The sequence below is a fragment of the Protopterus annectens genome, chromosome 8.part0 (genome assembly GCF_019279795.1).
Source record: "Protopterus annectens isolate FY-2018-M chromosome 8.part0, PAN1.0, whole genome shotgun sequence".
NCBI lineage: Eukaryota > Metazoa > Chordata > Ceratodontiformes > Protopteridae > Protopterus > Protopterus annectens.
In genome coordinates, this window is record NC_056741.1 from 595518998 (window position 1) to 595540368 (window position 21371).

At 46.4% G+C, this 21371-nt stretch overlaps 1 protein-coding gene across 1 annotated transcript in view; it reads right to left on the reverse strand.

Moving 5' to 3' along the window:
* The window catches only part of HUWE1 (HECT, UBA and WWE domain containing E3 ubiquitin protein ligase 1), a gene marked incomplete in the record, with an annotated part of 5008559 nt that overhangs the window by 3130226 nt on the left and 1856962 nt on the right, over window positions 1-21371 (reverse strand). The window contains 1 exon segment of the mRNA XM_044079288.1: window positions 11185-11361. Coding sequence (XP_043935223.1) covers window positions 11185-11361 — 177 coding nt within the window.

Here is a 21371-nt window from a genome sequence, read left to right on the forward strand (position 1 = left end):
AGCAGAAATGGATGTAGTGCGCCATCCATTTGGAAATGGGTTGTTTTGAAATGGCCTTGCCCTCTGCCCCTGTAGCAAAGCTGACTAGCAGCTGGTCAAATTTTCTGAAAGATTTAGTCCTGCCAAGGTAGAACCTGAGTTGTGTGCACGCCCCAGGAGTGCAGGATCCTTTCCCCTTAATTTTGAAGATTAGGAAAAAAGGTTAGCAAATGCATGGATTGGTTCAATCCCACACTGGATAACAACTTGGGCATAACAAATGGGTTAGTCCTGAGGGAAACCCTGTCTACATGAAAGATAATGAAGGGTTCCACAGCCATAAAGGCCTGTAACTCAGACACTCTTCTTGCTGAAGTGATGGCTAACAGTAAGGCTGTTTTCCAAGAGAGGAATTTTAACTCTGCTGTAGCAACAGGCTCAAACAGAGGAAGCATGAGCTACTCTAGTACAAAGAGAAGGTCTCAGGCAGGAGTGGGAGCTCTCCTTGGGGTCTTAAATTGTTAGCTTCTCTCAGGAACGGTTTGATCAGAGGGTGAGAGAAGAGGGGTGGTTCAGTATTGTAATGAGCTAAGATATGGGTCATGAATCTTAATTGATAAGGATAGGCCTTAGTGGAGCAGCTCTGCTAGGTAGTCTAGGATACGAGGCAAGGAGGGCATGGCTGTGTCCCTCCCTTGAGACTGGTTCCAAGACCAGTATCTATTCCACTTTTCTGAATAGGATTTGCTAGCACTGGGCCTCCTGGCCTCAAGGATAACATCCAGCACCTGTTTGATGGGGGTTGCTGGTGATGTATTCAGGAAATAAGTCAGGCTGCCTGGTTCAGGGTTTGCAGCTGAGGATGCAAACATCTGTCCTTCCTGCTGGGACAACAGAGAGGTGTGGTCTGATGTAGATGCCAGGGTGGCACTTGTCAAGAATGCTTAGGAGTGGGTACCAGTGCTGGCATGGCCAGTCTGGTGAAGTAAGTATTGTCCTTGGCCTATCCCGTTTGATCTTGAAGAGTACTCTTGTAAGGAGGGGCAAAGGGGAAAGGCATAGAGAGGTTTTCCCATGTGAAGGATAGGGCAGCCACTTTCCAAGCTTGGCAGTGGAGAATTCTGGTGCAAAATTTGCTTAGTTGATGGTTTTGGGGGAACTCAGAGGTCCACCTCTGGTGTCCCCCACCTGTGTATTAGTTTGAATGAGTTGGTTCCAGTTTCCACTCGTGTGGGTCCATTAAAGTTCTGTTTAAGTCGTTTGCCTGTGAAATTTGCTTGCCTGGCAAGAATTGAGCTTGCAAGTGCACTTGGTTCCTTAAAGCAGAGTTCCACAGAGCCATGGCTAACCTGCATAGTGGTAAGAATGAGTTCCCCCCCTGCATGTTTATGTACCACATAACTGTGGTGTCTATCAGGAGTTGTCCTGGCAGGATAAGGCATTTGAAAGCTGTCAGTGCATTCTGTACAGCTAACATTTCTTTTTGATTCATATGCAGGTGAATTTGTCCAAGGCTCCATTTGCCTTGAATGCATTTGTCTACCATGTGAGCCCCCCCATGCATAGTCTGATGCACCTGTTGTCAGAGTTTGGACGGAGGGAGGTTGTGAGAAAGGGAGTCCCTTGTTGTGGTTGCAAGCCTCTGCCCCACCAAAAGAACTCTGTCCTTAGGCAGGGAATGATAGCAATCACTGTTTCCAGGTCCTGGGAATGTTGACATCGGAGACTTAAGTACCACTGAAGTTTCCTCATATGTAGTCTTGCATATGAAATCCGTAGAATACATGAGGCCATGAACCCTAGGGCTTGCAGTATTTTTGTTGCAGATAGCTGGGTTTGGGTGGCCAGTAGTTTGAAAGAAGGTGTCAAATAAACCTGCTTTTCTGGAGTGAGGAATGCCATCTGGGAAGTTGTGTTCAAGCTTGCTCCCAGGAATACAATCTTTTGGCCGGGTACCAGATGTGATTTCTTTTCATTGATGGTATAACCCAGAGAAGTTAGGAGTCTCTTTACAAATGTCAGGTGCTGAAGTAGCAATTCCTGACACACTGCCTGAATCAGGCAATCATCCAAGTATGGGTAAATTTGAATATTTCTCTGCCTGCAGTAAGCAATGGCTGAAGCCACTTTGTGAATACCCTGGGCGCAGTAGATAAGCCAAAGGGAAGTGCATAGAACTGATGGTGCACAGAGCCTGCCCTGAAACATAGATATTTCCTGCAAGATTCCCTTATGGAGATGTGTAGATAAGCTTCTTTTAAGTCTAGGGTGACTAGCCAGGAGTCCTTGGCTAGCACAGGAAGGAGCTGCTGGAGTCAAAGCATTTTGAATTTTGGTTCCACCAGGAAGGTGTTTTAGGGATGACAGAGCCAGAATTGGGTGTCTAGTTCTCTTTCCTGGGTACCAGGAACAGCCTGGAGTAGAAACCCTGTCCCCTTTGTTCTGTTGGCACAGGCTGAATAGCACTGATACTGAGAAGAGAAAGTACTTCCTTTTGGGCCTCTGTCCACTGATTTGGAGGAAGGTCTGGTAATCCGCTTAGGGTTGACAGTGGAAATAGAATCTGTATCCCTGGGATACAATGTTTGGGTCCTGGGTAATGCACTCCGTTTTTTGCATGCAGGGCGAGTTTTCGTCCTAGAGGTGCAAGTACTTGGGCATGGCTGGGAAGGATTAAGGACAAGTCATTGTGAACTTTCTCCATTGGGGTAGCTTACCACTCCTAGTTTTTGAGGGAGCACTCCATTGTTTAGATCTGTGCATACTCAGACTGTAGTCTTTGTGGTCTGCTGCCCCTGGGTTTGGGTTGAGAAGGTCTGGAAGGGACTGGAAAAGACCAGTTTTTTGAAGGCCAATGCCTACTGAATCTACTGGCTGTACCTGTAAGAAATCTTTAACAGTTTGCATGGATTTAGCTTTTTCCTCCACCTTAAGAACCGCTTTAGAGCCAAACATTCTTGCTTTAATGGAACATCAAGTAATTCTGCCTTGATATGGTCTGGCAAAATTTGTTCCTTCATCCAAGCATGCCTTCTCAGAACAGACCCATGACAGCAGCCCTGCAAGATGCTTCTAAGGCATCAAAACCACACTGCAAAGTATGTTTACCAATTTGGTTTGCAGAATGCATTAACTCTTGTTAAGTCCTTAATTTTCTGCACAGTCAGGAATCAACATTTTTTTGTTTAATTAGATCAATAACATGCTGCTGGTACTTCAACATGAGAAATTGGCAATTTAAAGCCCTGATGGTAAGAGTTGCAGAGGTATAAACCTTCTTACTCCATCTGTCTAGAGCCCTAGAATTCCTGTCCGAAGGGGTAGGGATTTTGTCTGTAGAAGCCATAATACCTTTAAGTCCCTGGGAAATGGTCTCTGGATCCACAGTGGGATTTTTAGAGAGAAATTTGTGAGAGTCAGGTACTCTGCAATATCTGTCAGGCTTTCTATGAGCAGGTGGTAAACTATCAGGGGTAAGACTGGATTCCATGAAGACATCTGCAATATCCAGTACAGGGGGATAGCTAGAGCCCTATGCTGAGGCAAATCTAAAAATTCTCTTGAGTCTCTTCCTGGACTTTGGGTAGTCCTGGCATTCCCAGAGGAAATGCTCTCTTAGGATATGCAAGGTTTCAATGAAAGAAAGGTCCTCTGGGGGGGGGGGGGGGGCTGAGGGAAATGAATCCTCTGCATCCGAGTCCTTATAGCTAGATAAGGGTATGCCCTGGTAATCACAGGGGTCAGTCATCAGACTCATGGTCTGAAGAATATGAAGGAAAATCAAGTCTTTTAGAGGGGGAAGGCTGGCTTCCCCTAATTTAAGTAATAAGGTCTTCAGCCATTCTAAGCATTTGTTTCTGTGGCATGGGAGATTGAGAATGTGCTTCAGTCGTCGATTTCCTAGGCGTAGTGCGAACTCTGGGCCTGAGAAATTCAGTAGATTCAGTCATTAACGAAGTAGTCTGTTTGATATGAACATCGGAAGGTCTGAATACACCCTCAGAAGCCGGTGCCTGCACAGCGGCTCCAGACCCATCCAAGGTAGAGACATCCGCAGGTTCCATAGTCAAAGAAGCATCTCGCGGCATACTGGAATGCGAATGGGTCTCAGTAGAGGCCTGTAAATCTGTAGAAGCGGGTAACAGGCTGCGAAAGCACCTCACTGAGTACCGGCGGACTGGCAACTAGCTTAACAGAAGCGTCGGCAGTTTTGGACCTATGCAGTCTGTCTCGCTGCATTTTTTCGGAAGATCGGTAGTCAGATGGCCTACAGAAGCCATTTTGGAATACGAGCGAGTGCAAAAGAATTGAGACAAATTGCCAGACAACAATGAGTTCAGGTGTTGAACAAGGCACAAAACCCACAGCAAGGGACATCGTGGCCTGAGCCTAAACAGGTGACGCAGTAAGGATGAAAATCTCAGAGGTATTTGCTTTCCACAGGCAAGACAATCGTTAGCTTTTTCTGACATTGGTTAGACCACGAAAAAAGGATCTCCAACAGGGTACTTAGCTTTGGAAGATTTCAGGTTTGAAACTCTAAGAAGAAAATTTTCAGGTAGCTGCCTAACAGCACTTGCGAACTGATTCTACTTCGGGCTCCCGCGCGGCAAGAAAATCTGATGTAATGGCATCCGCTGCATCCGAAGCAGAAATCCCAAGACTCTGGTATTCGGTCCGACTGAGGGCTACCTGCAGGCAGATAACCCAAGTGTGAGGACTGCAACAGTGAAACATGAACATCTATTGTTATGGCAAGATTTTATACAACTTTCCTGTGTCCTTCTATTCCAGTCTTGCAGTATTCACCAGTGGGCGAGTACAAAAGCTCACTGCTGGCTGGGAAGTGGTCTGGATGAGGTTTCTAAGTACCCATGCAGGACAGCCCTGACAAATCCTTCCCTAGAGATGTGATCCAGTTTATAGTGTCTGCTGAAAGTGTGCACAGAGGACCACAGCTAGCTGCTTCCAGAATGGAATTGATGGCTCTTGTGGAATGGGCTCTGACGTTGCATGTCAGTGTCTTCCCACAGTCTGTGCAACAAAAGGAAATGGCCCTAGCAATCCAAGAAGAAATGGTTTTCCCACAGCTTTCCCCAAAGCCCTGTGGTGGAAGGAAACAAATAGTTGGTCTGATATGTGTAAAAGCTTGGTCTTATGCAAATAGAATCGAAGTTGCCTGTGGACATTACGGAGTGAAGGACTCTCACGCAGTCTCCCTGAAGGTTTGGAAAGAAGGTGGGTAGATGAATAGCCTGACTCAGGGAAAGGTCACTGACCATCTTGGGGGTGAAGGAGGGATTAATCCTGAGGGTGACGCTGTACATATGGAAAACTAGGAAGGGTGGGGTAGCCATAAGGGTTTGGAGCTCCGATAACACCTGGCTGATGTCAGAGCTACCAGAAGTACTGTTTTCCAAATGCAAAATTTCAGGTCAGCCTTGCCAACTTGTTCGAAGGGTGGCAGAGTGAGTTTGTCTAGGACATAGTTAAGGTCCCAGGAAGGAGGGGTCAGTTTTCTAGGGGGTCTTAAGTGCAAGACACCCTTTAGCAATATGGTGGCAGGAAGGCTGGATGCTAGCGGAGGTTCCACAGGCAAGCTGGCAGAAATGGCAGACAGGTGTGCTTTTAAGGAGGAGTAAGACAAGCCTGTCTTCAGGACTTCACACAGGTAGGACAGAATCAGAGGCAGGTCCGCTGTCTAGCGGCTCCATCTGTCTTTTGACACATGACATAGAACACTTTCGCCATTTTGAGAGATGGAATTTCCTTGTGTTGGGTTTCCTAGCCTCCTGCAGGACTGAAAGCACGTCTTGTCTCAGGTGCCTGAAAGGAATCGGGATCCTATCAGCCACAGGGAGATGTGCAGGGATCTCCACTGTGGGTGAAACTAAGTCCCCTTGTGCTGTGTGAGTAGATCCACTGATGTGGTTACTTGCGGCGATTGCCCTTAGAGAGATGAAGTAGAAAGGGGAACCAGTGCTGCTCTGGCCAGCAGGGATTCACGAACAACATTTCTGGTGAGTCCTGCTGAATTTTCAGTAGGACACACTGCATCAGAAGGCAGGGGGGAGGGCTTACTGGAAACTCCTCTTCAAAGACATTAAGAAGGCATCTGTTTGCAGTGCCTTCGGGTTGTATGTTCTGGAGTAGTAGCTAAGGAATTGCCTGTTTGTGGAGGAAGCGAACATGTCTTATCTGTGGAATACTCCACCTGTGGATCAGATCTACAAATACATTTCTTGAAATCTATTTGTGACTGTCTGACGTGGTTCTGCTTAAAGAATCGTCTTGACAACTGTGTTGGGACAGGATTTGGAGATAGCCAGATCCCATACCTGTAGAGCTAGCCTGCAGAGGAGATAGGACTTGGTCTCCCCTTGCTTGTTCAGGTACCACATATCACTGTGGTGTTGTCTGTAAATATCTTTAGAATGCCCTGTCTTAGGAAAGGCTGGAAGGCCTGCAGGGCAAGAAGTATGGCTGACATTTCCTTGATGTTGATGTGCCAGTGTTTGTCTGCCCACAAGCCTTGCACCATTTATGTGTCCATGGTCATCCCCCAGCCCAGATCTGACGTGTCTGTGTGCATGACTTGGGAAGGGGAGGGCATCTGCAGGGTAAGGCCCAGGTTTTGGGCAACCTGGACCAGCCACCACATCAGTTCTTGGTAGAGGCAGGGGAGAAGTGGGATCTTGAACGAGAGGGTGCGAGTGCTGGGTCCATACCAAGAATAGATACCATTGCATTTTCATGTGTAACCTTGCCGGGGGTAGCATAGGAATAGTAGCTGCCATGTATCAAAGTCATCAGAGGAATTCCATCGCAGTCACAGTGGATGAGAGGAGTGCCGACTGTAGATGGTGGCTCAAGGAAAGTACTTTTTCCTCTGGTATGAAGGCCATCCTGAGGTCTGCCCTGATTCTGCATCCTAGGAAGCCAATGCCTTGTGGAGGACTTAGTTGGGATTTGCGGAAGTTTATGAAGAACCCAAGAGACTAACAGGTGCAAGAGCTCCTTTGTGTGGGTGAGGAAGGTCCATTTGCTGCTTGAATGAGAACAAAGTCTAGGTATGGGAAAATCTGCATTCTCCTTGTCCTGCAGTAAGCAATGACTGGCGCTAGGTATTTTTGTAAATACTCTTGGTGCAGTGGAGAGTCCAAAAGGCAAGGCACAGAATTGAAAATGAGTGGAGCCGGCTTTGAATCGGAGGAATTTCCTGGAGAATAGTTTTATGGGAATATGCAGATAAGCCTCCTTGATGTCCAGTGTCTCCGTGAAGGCCTGAGGAAGGAAGAGGGGAAAGAGAATGGGTAATGTTATCATCTTGAAGTAGGGGACCTTCAAGAAGAAGTTGAGATGGGAAAGATCTAGGATGGGTTTCCATGGTCCTTCCTTCCTGGGCACCAGAAAAATTCTGGAATAGAAGCCTTTCCCCTCGTGCCAAGGGGTGGACTAGTTCTATGGTACCTTGGATAACGGGTTGTTTAGGACCTCGGGTGCAAGGAACCTCTGAGAAGTGGGGGAATAAGTAGCCTTGGAGGACGAAAGATCCAAGACATGAAGTAGCCCTCCCTTAGTTGTCAAAGCCCATTTGTCAGATGTCACTAGGGCCCATGCAGGGAGGCAGTGAGAGATGGGAGGATAGAGGTATGGTGGGAGGAGGTGGGGGAAGAAAGGGAGGCAGGCGGTCAGACACTGCCTGCCCTTTCTGGAAAGGGAGGTCTCTAAGCAGTTGTATGAGGAGTCCTAGGCTGAGGAGATTGCCTCCTGTGGGGTCTTAGAGAACTGGAAGGGGCAGAGGGACTTGAAGTCTTTCTTATGAATGGTCTTGGCCGGGTAGTTCCTCTGGAACTTTGGGATTGGAGAGACAAGGAGATGCTTTAGGTATTGGAGTTCTTTCCCTTTTTGTTGGAGTGACCCGAAAGGTCAGCCACCTTGGTGCCAAAAAGGGCAGAGTGATCCACAGGTGCATCCAAGAGTTTGGCTTTGAAGTCATCTGGGAGGGGCTGTAGACACAGCCAGGAGCATCTCCTCACAGAAGATGCAGATGACCGGACAGAGGCCTCAGCTGCATCATACCCACACCGAAGAGTGTGGGTAACTTGGGAGATGAGCCCGAGCCAGGAAGACAGGGATGCCTTTGCAGCACAGTCATATCACTGAGATCTTTGGAGGCTTTGTCTATTAAGGCCAAGGAGTATTTGGCCAAGTGTGACTGGAAATTTGAATAGGAATTTCTCTGCATCAGGTACCCTGTATAATCTGTCTGCCCTTCTAGAGGCAGGTGGTTGGGAATCTGGATTCAAGCATGCTGCAGCAAAAGTATCCAAGAAGGCAAGCTGGACAGGTGGAATAGGAGTCTGGTTAGGAGATTCCATCTGGATCAGGTCATAGAATCTTTTTTGAGCCTCAGACATGTCTGAGCGTTCCCTTTTAAAATGTTCTCTCATAAGACTGACTGTGTTCCCAAAGGTAAGGTCTTACCACAGGAGAGTCAGGTTCTGCAGAGGCTTCTACCAAGGATCCATACCCCAGAGGGAAAGAAATCTGTTAAGAGTAGGACAAGGAATCCTCCGAGGAGTCCAACATTTCCTCCTCTGGAGGTTGGCTAGGAGTTCTCTCAGGCAGGAGAGGCCTCAGACTGAGAAGAGGTGGAGCAGCAGGAGGAAGGTCTGCAGTAGGCCTAAGGGCCAGGAAGGCATTGTAGAGGCTCTGGCTGAAGGCCTGCCAATCGGGCAAAGCCTCTGGGGTGGGTGGGATATGCCTTGTCTTTTGCTTTTTCTTGGTAGGCCTAGCCAGCGTCTGGCTGGCAGTAGACCTGCTGGAAGTCATACTAAGAGTGGTGGAGGCCTGGTCCGAAGCACCCATCCCAGTTACTGGTTCCCCCCTGGCGTCTGAAACAGGCACTGGGATAAACTCCCTGAAGTGTTGCCCGCTTTGGATTGTGCAGCCTCCTACTAGATACCCACTTTATCCAAAGTCGGACGCCAGTTCCTTGGCCAAGCTGACAGCTACAGGCTGAGAATTGGCAGTGGGATGCGCAGTTGAAGTAGACGGCCATGTGGGCTTCGCCCTCTTCCTGGGTGGTTCGGATGGGGCAGAGGTGGTTTCCATACAGAGAGCAATCTAAGGTGCTGATTTTCAAGGTATAAGTCAAGGGCCTATAGTCGGCAACGAAGGGTCTTGGGGACGAACAACTTACAAATGGAGCAGTTTTTATAATAGTGATCCCAGCCCAAAAGAGACAAAGGTGTCTTTACGGGGAATCTGGCAACCACAGTCACACTTGCTCTAACTGGACATTAACAGACTATAATACTACAAAAAAGGACTGAAATAAATCCCCAACGGGGTACTTATCTTGATCCAAATCTTAGACATCTGCGAGTAGCAGGAACACCTGGTGTATGACTGGCAGCTGGAAAGTTATGAAGGCCGATGTGATCAGACGTCATATTTATGGCTCATGTACCTGCCAACAAGTCAGACATCAGACGCACCATCAGAGACTGGAAAAGCTTTGGAAACCTGGTCAGACAAGCTGATTGGAAGAAGGGTAAACCCACTAGTGAATACTGCAACACTGGAATAGGACATAGGCACTGGAACACAACTGACACCATCCCATGCAGAGATTGAGTACTCGCTAAACAATCTAGCTAAAATGTCTACCATACACCAAACAGTTCTAGAACTGAATGGGGAGCAGAAACGACAGATGGGAGCGTTATGGGTAGGGCCGAAACAAGTAACACAGAGGGTAAGAAAATCCAGGTGTGGAATTTGTTTACCACAACAGAGGTAGTTAACTCTTTCTGATGTTTGCTAGAAAAGGAGTGTGTTCCCCAACAGGGTACTCAGCTTTTTGAAGTTTTCACTCTGGCGCAGACCAAAAGACATAAGTACTAGATGTCTGCTTTGGGCTCCAATAACAAGAACGAACCAAGGTCATAATGGTGGCAGACTCCATTTATACCCCAGAGTACGGACGTCAGGCAAGGGCACCAGCCAGTCAGAGGGGATGGGAAGAAATTTACTCTGGTAGTCAGGAGAGCCAAGGGCTTCCATGTTGGGAAATCCCACAAGTCAGGACTGCAACAGTGAAACAAAATGAAAATCTAAAAATCACCCTAAGATGCAGACTATGTAAAAGGTTAACTGGCCCAACTCCAATGAAATGGTTAAACAGCCCATTTCTGCAAATTGGCATCAAATCTCACCTTAGCCTTGTTTTGACACTGGAAATTATAATGGGCTAATCTGTCTGCAAAGTGGCATGGGGACATTCCAATCCAAATAGCACAAACACTACTCAAAATAATCCAACGTTTAGTTTTTTTTTTTTTTATATCAACCACTTGGTACTGATGAGTACAAATCAACCAGCTATACAAAGTATTTATAAAGTTTAGGAAATTAGAAATGATGGAATTATTTTAAAGTTAGCTCAAACTCAAAATATAGTATGGAAAAATGCAGAAGCCTTACATAACAGAGTAAACTGGAAAGAGTAAAACACAACTATACTAAGGACATCCATGATGTGAAAATTTAAGTTATGAAAGATTTAAAAAATATGAAAATTGCACAGTATCATATACAGGTATATAGAACATCTAATGCCAAATGTCACTAAAAATGTTTTGGGTCAAAGAGTAGGAAAAAATCAGACAACCTGTACAGGAGACTGCATAGGAATGAGATGTACTAATTGGTTCTGAGACGGTAATTGATGTATGGAAGAGACTACCAAAATTATGCCACTATATGTATTTATATTAAAACAAGGACTAGTTTAGATACCAAGTGAAAATGGACACTTAGCATAACAATGATTGTTTTGGGATATTTGGAGTGCTTGTAGGGCATTATTGCCCATGCCTGAAATATCTGTATAACCCATATTGTTTGCAACAGATTTTCAATTTGAACTTATACACATTTAAAATTAAAGTCTATTAAAAATGCATGCTTGCATATGCTTTTTTGTCTTAGGACTTCCAATGTGGTTCACAACAGAAGAACCCAAATAATTACATAGCTCAAAATGAAAAAAAAAAAACATCATCCACTGAACACATACCAATACAGAAAAAAAGAGCAGAAAAATTAAAATTCTAAAATAAAAAAAAAATCGTACACCAAACAAATATATTTTTCAGGAAACTATCATAAATAAGACAAACTATTAAGTAAGCTTACCAAAATAGATTTACATACACCTGCCACTGCCTGGCAAGCTGCAGACGTAGGAAAATCTATTGGCAAATTTGGCAGGCCAAGAATGGAGACAAGAGGCAGCAGTCCTTTCTGGGTTACAAACTCCTGACAGTGATCATCTGTTGTGTTGTTGCTAAGAATGGATTCCACAAACTTCATCTGTGATTTAAAAAAAAAAAGCATCAACACATACAGACTCAAAAATCTTGTACAAGACTACACAAACAATCATTCACCAAATAAAGAGCTGAAGAAAGAATAGTGGTGTAAAATCTTACCATAAACACAGATGTCCTTTTCTATATGCTGCAGTAGTTATAACATGTGGGAGTCAGCCTCTGGCTGACTCGTATGTCCAGTCAGCATATCTAAATTTAAATGCTACTGCATGGTACATGTGACAGCGCACACTCAGCATACGTGACCCATAAAGAGATGTTGGCTATAAAGCAGACGTCAGCACGTACCTGAAACCAATAGAAGGAAGCAAGGAAAATGGTTGGAAACACTTTACTGCCAAATAAGCAGTTAAGCGTCAGCACGTACCTACCTCAAAACTGAATGCCGCAAAGCACCAGCCTGATAACGTGAGAAAAGCAACCAGGGATCAGGCAAGCATCAGGGGGAAGGTGGGGTGGGGCACTACTGCAGCATACAGAGGAGGAGGAAATCTATGGTTATGTAAGATTTTACACAACTATTCTATGTTCTTCTATTCATATGCTGCAGTACTTCGTAACATGAGGGAGAAGCCAAAGCTCATGAATAGAATGAATTGGGAGGAGGAACAGAAAAGAATATAGTTGTGTAAAATCTTACTATAACCATAGATATCCTTTCTATTCCATATTGCAGTATTTTTGGTGCAAGATTTTCCACCTCAGGTTATCTGTACGTCAGCTCCTACACAAAAGCTTCAGCTTAGCTGTTGAAGCTGCGTGGGGCCATAAACCAGGGTCCTTAAATGTGATGTCTGCACGCACAGACCTCAGAACTTTAAGGCCCAGCAGGAAGAGTAGCCAGTGATGTCAATCATACGGTCAAGGAGCCTTTATGTGGTTGCACAGGACACAGGGATAGGGTGTAAACCCCCAAGAGACCTGAGGATATGAATGACAGAGCCAAAGGAAATGGGGGTTTTGGTGGTCGGGAAGGAATACTGCAACATGGAAGAGAAGGACATCTATGGTTATGGTAAGATTTTACACAACTATTCTATGTCCTTCGATTCTTATGTTGCAACATTATTGGTGTGGGAAAGTACCACTGCTTGGCTGGAAGGAAGGGTGGAGGTTGAAGAAGTTGATTCCACAAAGCCCTGGCAAATCCAGGCCGTGCTCTGGAAACACTAAGTTGTAGTGTTTGGTGAAAGCGTGAGTGGTGGACCATGTGGCTGCTTCCAGTATGGAAGCGGTGTCCAAGCCTTTTAAAAAGGCTTTGGAGGCTGCCACTGCCCTGGTGGAATGAGCTTTGACTCACAGTGGGAGCTTTTTGGCATGCATGCGAGTAGCAGAGGCAAATAGCTTCCCTAATCCAACATGTGATGGCTTGTTTGGAGACTGCCTTGCCCAGGGCCCTGGGGTGGAAGGAAACAGAGTGGATTGGATTTTCTAATGGATTTTGTTTCGTCTAGGTAAAATCTTAGCTGTCTGTGAACATCCAGGGTGTGGAGTATTCTCTCACAGTCACTGGTAGGAGAGAGAGATAGAAGGTGGAAAGATGAATAGATTGATTTAAGGACAGGTCGTTGACTACATTTGTCATGAAGGAAGAGTTAGATACAAGTGCTACCCTGCACTTCCGGAAGGTGGTGTATGGGGGCAGGCAATTAGGGCCTGTAACTCAGACACCCTTCTGGCTGAGGTTATGGGCACTAGCAGGACTGTCTTCCATGTGCACATTTGCAGAGTAGCTGCACTAGCAGGTTCGAATGGAGACTGGGTAAGTTTTTCCAGAATGAAGTTAAGGTCCCAGGGTGGTGGGATGGGCTTTCTAGGAGGTCTGATGAGTAAGACCCCCTTTAAGAATAGCTTCACATAGAGCCTGGCTAGTAGGGGAGGGTCTAGTGGCAGGCAGGCAGAGATTGCAGAAAGGTGAACTTTCATTGAAGAGTAAGAGTCCACCCTTTACTAGCTGACACAGACAATAACGGGGGGGGGGGGGGATCTGCTATGCATGGATTCCCTGCCCTTGTCCTAACACCATTTTGAAAATCTTTCCCATTTAGCAAAGTATGATTTTCTTGTAGTAGGTTTCCTGGCCTCCATCAGGACTGAAAGCATGTCTTATGAGTAGTGGTGCCTGAAGGGAATTAACACCCACAGTGTCAGTGACAACATTTGAAAGTGTGGGTGAATGAGGGTTCTCTTTTGTGTCACAAGGTCTAACTTGTGGGGTAACTTGTGGTGACTGCACCTGGCTAGATTGTGAAGTAGGGGGAACCATTGCTGCCATGGCCAGTAGGGATTCACTAACAAGATTTTTGGTTTGTCTCCTGACTTTCAGGATGACTTTCTGAATTAATGGGAAGGAAGGAAAGGCATATAGAAACTTTCCCTTCAAAAAATGCTGAAAGCGTCTACTCTCCAAGCATGAGGGGAGTAGGTCTTGGAGCAGAAGGCCTGCAGTTGTCTGTTCTGGGGGGGGGGGGGGGGGGGCAAAGTCTACTTGAGAAGGGCCCCACCAGTGGACAATGTCTAAGAAAACATTCCTGTCCAACATCCACTTGTGCTGTAGAGAGGATGTCCTGCTTAGGTCTACTTGTTTGTTGTCCTGTGAGGGGATGTAGGATGCCTGCAGGGACAAGTTGTTTCGAGAGGCTAGATCCCATATTAAGGTTAGTCTGCACAGGTGGTACACATTTTTGTTACCCCCTACCTGTTGAGTTACCACATAACTGTAGTGTCGTCTATTATTTGGAGAACACTTGGTAGCAGGAGAGGGCTGAAGGTTTTCAGTGCTAGAAAGACTGCTGTCATTTCCCTCACATTGATGTTTGTTCCTTAAGAAAGGGTGCCACTTTGCATGGACCCTGCAGGATGCCATTATGGCTCCCCATCTTGAGTCTGAAGCATCTGTATGCATAACCTGGGTTAGGAGAGGCGGCTACAGAGGAAGGCTCGGGTTGAGCTAGACTTGCTGAATCCACCAAGTTACTTCTGCCACCTTTAGGTAGGGCAGGAGAGTGACTTCTTGCTCTAGAGGATATTGGTGTCAAGACCAAACATTTTTTAGATAACACTAACTTTCACATGTGCATTCTGGCTACTGAAAGCATGGGGATGCTGGCTGCCATTAGGCCCAGGATCCTTAGGAATTGCCTGGCAGTTTTTTTGGGTCTAACAGGGGGGTTTGAAATGGGAGGTCAGGGAGCTGGCCTTGTCCTGGGGAAGGAAGGCTTTCAATTTATGTCCGTTTTGATTCTGCAACCCAGAAATATTTTGTCTTGTTCTGGTGTCAAGGATGATTTGGGGAGGTTGAGGGTGAACCCTAGATTTTGTAGTAGGCATATGGTGAACTCTATATGGTTTAACAGGGTTTCTTTGCAGTCTGCTAGTATCAGGATGTCTAGGTAAGGATAAATTTGAATCCCCTGTGTTCTGCAATAAGCAATGGCTAGACATTTTGTGAACACTCTGGGGGCAGTGGATAAACCAAAGGGCAAAACAGTAAATTGGAAATGAGAGGAGGGTCTACAAACAATTTCCTGTGGGAGGGTAGAATGGGGATGTGCAAGTAAGCTTCTTTCAGGTCCAGTATGGCCATGAAAGCTTTGCCCGGTTTAAGAGGGAACATGGAAGGGACAACTTTCTCAAGGTGGGAAATTTTAAAAATAGTTTTAAGAAGGAAAGGTCTAGAATGCGTCTCCATGGTCCACCCTTTTTGGGGACCAGGAAAAGTCTTGAATAGAAGCCCTTTCCTTCCTGTCCTGGGGGGACAGGTTCTATGGTGCCCAAGTTCAGAAGGTCTGTCAGGACCTGTAGGAAGAGATGTCTAATTTCTTGGGGGAAAAGGGGACACCCCTTAAGGCTGGTCTTTCTTTCCAGGAGAGAAGTATCCATTTTGGTTAATAGTCAGAACCCATCTGCCTGTGGTGATGGTTTTCCAAAAGGGAAAGCAGTGAGAGACGTGGGCAGAAAGGGGAAGGGGGATAGGCAGTCATGCATTGTTGGGGCATCCACCGTCTTGAAAGGGCTTTCTAGAGGGAGGATGAGAAGGCAGCTGCCTGGTAGGGGTTTACCCTCTGGTGGTTCCTCTGTCTGGAAGAGGTAGGTCCAGCAGATGGAGGGTTTTGTCTGACAAACGTGGCCTTGGCAGGATAATTCCTGTAATATTTGGGAATTGGAGACACCAACAGATGCTTGATGTCTTGCAATTTCTTGCTCTTTTCCTGCAGATTTTTTTAAACAGGTCTGCCGACTGTTTCCCAAACAGGAAATTAGGGTCCAGAGGGGCATCTAAGATCTTAGACTTGAAGTCTTCAGGTAAGTGTTGCAGACGAAGCTCAGAGTATCTCCTGAGAACAGAGGCAGATACTGCAGAGCATGCAGAGGCCTCTGCAGCATCATAGCTGCATCTAAATGAGTGTCTGGCTACTTGGGCAGCCAGAGAAAGTTTGGAAGAGATATCAGCTTTTGTAGGGCAGTCAGGAGTAGCAGCCAGCAGAGTAGTAACTTGAGAGACCAGGTCCAAAGCATATTTGGTCATATGGGTTTGACAGTTGACTGCTCTAAAAGCCAATGTGGAAGAGGTGTAGACTTTCTTTCTAATTCTATTGATAGTTTTGCTGTCTTTGTCCATAGGTAAAGAGAGGCAGATGGAATGAATCTGGATTGTTTATCTGGTGAGATGGCAATCACTGCAGATCTGCCAAGGGAGGCCTAAGAATTTTTGGTCATCTGGTATCTTACAGAAGCGGTCTGGCCTCTTAGCAGCAGGAAGATGAGAATCTGGTGTTTTTGAGGCAGAGGCAAAGGCATCTAAAGAGGCAAGGATGACGGGTGAAATGTCAGAAAGGGAGGGGGATTCCACCTGTACAAGCTCAAAATATCTCTTGAGTGTCAGACATTAGTAAGGTGTCCCATTTAAAATATTCATTCAATTTGGTAAACAAAGGTGATATCCTCTGGGGGGAGTTCTCCCTCAGTGGTGAATAGTGCTCTTGAGGGGAGCCAATTTGGGAATTATAAAAAATGGATGCGTCTTAAGAGGAGTAAAAGAAAAGAATTAGAAGCAGGCCTAGAACTAAGTAAAGGAAGGGTAGTTGGAGAACAGGCTGAGGGCCTAAGGGCTAGAAAGGCCTGCATTAAGTAAGAGGTGAAGGACTGCCAATCTGGCAGGCCTTCTGCGGGTGTAGCCAGATGTTTAGTTTTTTGTTTCTTTTTGACTGGGGTAGACGTAGGAATAGGCCTGGATTCGGATGCCTGGAAAACGGTAGCAGTGTCTGGTGGAGGGATCCCTGTCGGAGGCCCGGCTGTGTGTGGTTCCCACTCAACATCGGTGGTAGCCAGTGTCTGGGTCAGCTATGGGGACATGCTGGTAGTCTCAACTGTGAAGCGGCTTCCTCCAAGGTCGCCGTTGAAGTCAACGGGTCCATCGTAAGTCCCTCAACTCAAATTGTTAGCTGGCGGGGCGTCGACAGTGGAGCGGCAGAGGAAGAGGGCCTAGGAAACTGCCTTCATTCATGGCGGTTCAGTCGAGGTCTCAGACTGGATCCCATCCTAAGAGCTCATTTTTTAAGCTATCGGTTTTCCAGGTAGAGATTTTGAGTGGCCAGACGGCTGCAAAAGGACTTGGGAACGAAAGACTGGCAGATTTAGCAAGCATTGTGACTGTGCTCCCAGCCTAAGCAAAAAAACGCAGCAGCTGCATGTGTCTTTATGGGGTATCTAGCACCCACATTGGCATTTGTCCCTTTTTGTTGACATCGGCTAAGGATTGCTACAACAAACCAAGCTTTAGCTAGAAATTAAAGAAAACTCCAATGGGGTACTTGGCTTTTAGACATCTTGCAGTGAACGAGAGAAGCGCAGGATGCATCGGTAGTCTGCGGCTGAAAAGTTCTGAGGTCTGTGCGTGCAGACGTCACATTTAAGGTCCCTGGTTTATGGCTGTACGTGTAACGTCCCACACAGCTACAACAGCCAAGCTGAAGCTTTTGTATAGGAACAGACATACAGATCACCTGAGGCAGAAAATCCCACACCAAGAATACTGCAACATAGCAACAGAAGATCATTATTTTCCACAAAGCCATGAAGAATAGCTCTGGTAAACCTCGCTCTGGACCTGGAAATGACATCCAATTTACAGTGCTTGGAGAAGATATGAACAGAGGACCTGGCAGCTGCGTCCTGGACACAAGCTGTATCCAATCCTTTAATGAAGGCCCCAGAAGAGGACACTGCTTTAGTAGAGCGTGCCCTTACAGCAGAAGCAAAGCCTTTCCACTGGCTGAGTAACAAAGAAATGATTTTAGAAACCCATAGGGGAAACAGTTTGCTTGGAAATAGGTTAGCCGAGGGCCCTTGGGTGATGGACAAAATCTGTCAGACATACGATGGGCTCAGACAACTCTAATACGATTTGTGCTCAACTAGGAACATCCAAGTTGTGGAAATCCTCTCATTGTAAGACTGGGGAAATGGGAAGAAGGTAGTAAGATTGATAGTCAGGGATAACTCATGAACTAACCTTCAGTATAAAGGATGTGTAGGTCGAAAGAGAATCCCTGTCCCTATGAAAGACAGTGAAGGGAGAAGAGGCCATAAGGGCTTGCAGCTCAGAAACCCTTCTGGCAGGAGTAATGGCCACTAGGAAAACTGTTTTCCATGTGCAGTGATGCAGGGAGGATGAAACTGCTGGCTTGAATGGGGCTAGGGTAAGTTTTTCCAGGACAAAATTGAGATCCCAAGGAAGAAGCACCGGTTTCCTTGGTGGTCTAATGTGAAGGATGCCTTTTAGGAACCGTTTGACTTGCAACATGGAAGCCAAGGGAGGAGACATAGGTAAAAATGCTGAGATAGCAGACAGATGTGCCTTGACTGAGGAACATGACACGCCACTCCATTAAATCACACAGATGAGACAAAACCACTGGCATCTCTACAGACAGTGGCTGTAAGTGTTTAAGACACCAGAAGGAAAAGCTCTTCCACTTTGAGACATAGGATTTCCTAGTAGTGGGTTTTCTGACCTCCTGCAGAACTTGAAGCATGTCCTCAGTGTAAAAGGTGTCTAAAGGGAATTAAAGCCCCATCACCCACAGAGTCAAATTTCTAGTCGACATTTGTGCATGTACTAAAGTACACTTGCCCTGTGTGAGTAGGTCCATCGTATGGGGTAACCTGTGATAATTGCTCATGGCTAATGTAGGAGAAGGGGGGAACCAATGCTGCCTTGGCCAAAAGGGGGTCACCAGCACGATTTTTTCTTGCTCCCGCTGAATTTTCAGCAGAAAATTCTGAATGAGTTGGGAGGGGGGATGCATACAGAAACATCCCCTTCCATGGAAAAAATAGTGTGTTCCCCTTCCATGACCCATGATGTGGAATCCTGGCACACTACTTGGGAAGCGATTTGTTCATGGGGAGGCAAAAAGATCCATCTGAGGGATACCCCATCGATGGGCAAAATCCAGAAACACATCCCTGTTAAATATCCACTCGTAGGATTGAGCCATGGACCTGCTTAGAAGAGTCTGCCAACACAATCTGAGCTGAGGGAATGTAAACAGCCTGGAGGGAAACCAGACTCTGCTGGGTTATCTCCCACACATAATGCCAGTATGCAGAGGATACAGGACTTGGTCTCTCCCTGCTTGTTGATGTACCAGAAGACTGTGGTATTGTCTGTGAACCACCTTAGAACTCCTGGTGAAATCCTAGACTTGCAGATTTTAAGGGCAAAGATCAAAACTCTCGTTTCTTTTGTCGGTGTTCTTTTGTCTGAGGAGGGAAGAACACAAACCTGACCTTCCAGTTTTCCAGAGTTGCACCCAACCCTATTTCTGACACATCCGTGTACAGATCCTGGGTGAGTGGAAATGATAGGACTGATCACTGGAGACCTGGAAAAATCCACCACTCTAACTCATTTGTCAAACAGGGTAGGAGGGGGACAATAAAGTCCAGAAGGTGAGTGATGCTTCCAAAAACTGTTATCAGGAACCAGTGACATTTCCTCATGTGTAGTCTGGCAAAGGGAAGCTCTGAAATAGTTGAGGCTATGAACCCAAGAAGGAACAGGAAAGTACAGTTGCGTACACTTACCATAAATGTAGACATTTGAGTGTATTTCACTGTTGCAGTCATCACACTTGGGTTTTCTGCATGCAGGTAGCCCTCAGTCGGCCCGAATGCCAGAGTCATGGGATTTCGGCTTTGGATGCTGTTGCCACTTCCATGACGTCAGGGGTATAAAACATGCAGCCGACGCCATTACATCAGATTTTCTTGCCCCACATGTCAGGAGCCCCCAAAATAGGAGGCAATCACATGGTGTGGAACACCTCCAGTAGAAAGTAAATACCACTGCCATAAGATATGGCCAAAATAGAGGATAGGTAGAAAGTATAAAAAAGACAGGGGGCTGGAGGGAGGGTAACCAGGACTGCAACAGTGAATACACTCGAACATCTACATTTATGGCAAGTGTACACAACTGTACTATGTTCTTCGTGTTTCACTGTTGCAGTCATCACACTTGGGTTGATTCCCAAAGCTGAGGAAGGGTGGAGGCAGTCAAGAAGAGTTGGGGCTGGCTAGTAGGCCTTGCAAGAATGCTGTAGCAAATCCTGCCCTGGATTTGGAAAAGACAGGCAGGTGGTAATGCTTGGTGAAGGTGTGTGTAATGCTTGGTGAAGATGTGTGCAGAACTCCAGGTAGTAGCTTCCAGTCTGTCCCTTGCAGGAAACTCCCCTGAGAAATGCTCTAGAGGTAGATGCAACTCTAGTGGAATGTGTTTTGACCCCCCTAAGGGGGTGGTTTTCTATGGTGCTTGTAGCAGAAATGGATGCAGTGGGATATCCATTTGGAAATGGTTCAAAAATGGCCTTGCCCTCAGCTCCAGTTGCACAGCTGACTAGCAGCTGGTAAGATTTTCTGAAAGGCTTAGTCCTGTCAAGGTAGAACTTGAGCTGTCTGTGCACATCCAGAGAGTGCAGGATCCTTTCCCCTTTATTCAGAGGATTAGGAAGGTTGGCAAATGGATGGATTGGTTGACAGCCACACTGGACACCACTTCAGGCATAAAGGAAGGGTTGGTTCTGAGGGAAACCCGGTCAGCATGGATGATAATGAAGGGTTCCCACAGCCATTAGTGCTTGTAACTCAGACACTCCTCTAACTGAAGTGATGGCTAGAAGTAAGGCTGTTTTCCGAGAGAGGAATTTTAACTCTGCTGAAGCAGAAGGTTCAAAAGGGGGAAGCATGAGCTTTTCCAGAACAAAGTTATGGTCCCAAGCAGGGGTGGGTGCTCTCCTTGGTGGCCTTAACTTGCCTGCCCCTCTCAGGAACTGTTTGATGAGAGGGTGAGAGAATAGAGGGTGGGCTCAGTATTGTAATGAGCCAAAATGGCGGAGGCATGGCTCTTAATGGAGGAGAAGGATAGGCCTCTGTGTAGTAGTTCTGCTAGGTAATCCAGGATTAGAGGTAAGGAGGGCAGTGTTATGTCCTTTCCTTTAGACTGAATCCAAGAACACCTTTTCCACTTTTCAGCACAAGATTTCCTAGTACTGGGCCTTCTGGCTTCAAGGATGACATCCAGCACCTGCTTGCTTAGGGGTGCCGGTGGGGTATTTAAGGAGTAAGCCAGGCTGCAAGATTTAGGGTTTGCAATTGTGGATGCAAAATGCAGTCGCAGTGGTGCAGCGGTAGCATTGTTGCCTCACAGCAAAAGGTTCTTCCGTTCGATTCTCGGCTGGAGCGCCTTCTGTGTGGAGTCTGCATCTCCTCCCTGTGGTAGAGTGACGTTTGAAATACGTGTGAATGGGCATGCCTTCGTTGAAGGTTGGGTATCGGGCTGGCACCTCGGCACTGTAAAAATCTACTGCCAATCATTAGCACACCGGAGTTCCGCTGTGGTGACCCTAACACAGGAAGAGCCGAAAGAAACAAATGTGGATGCAAAATCTGTCCCTCCTGCTGAGAAAGCAGGGTTGGGGTCTGGTG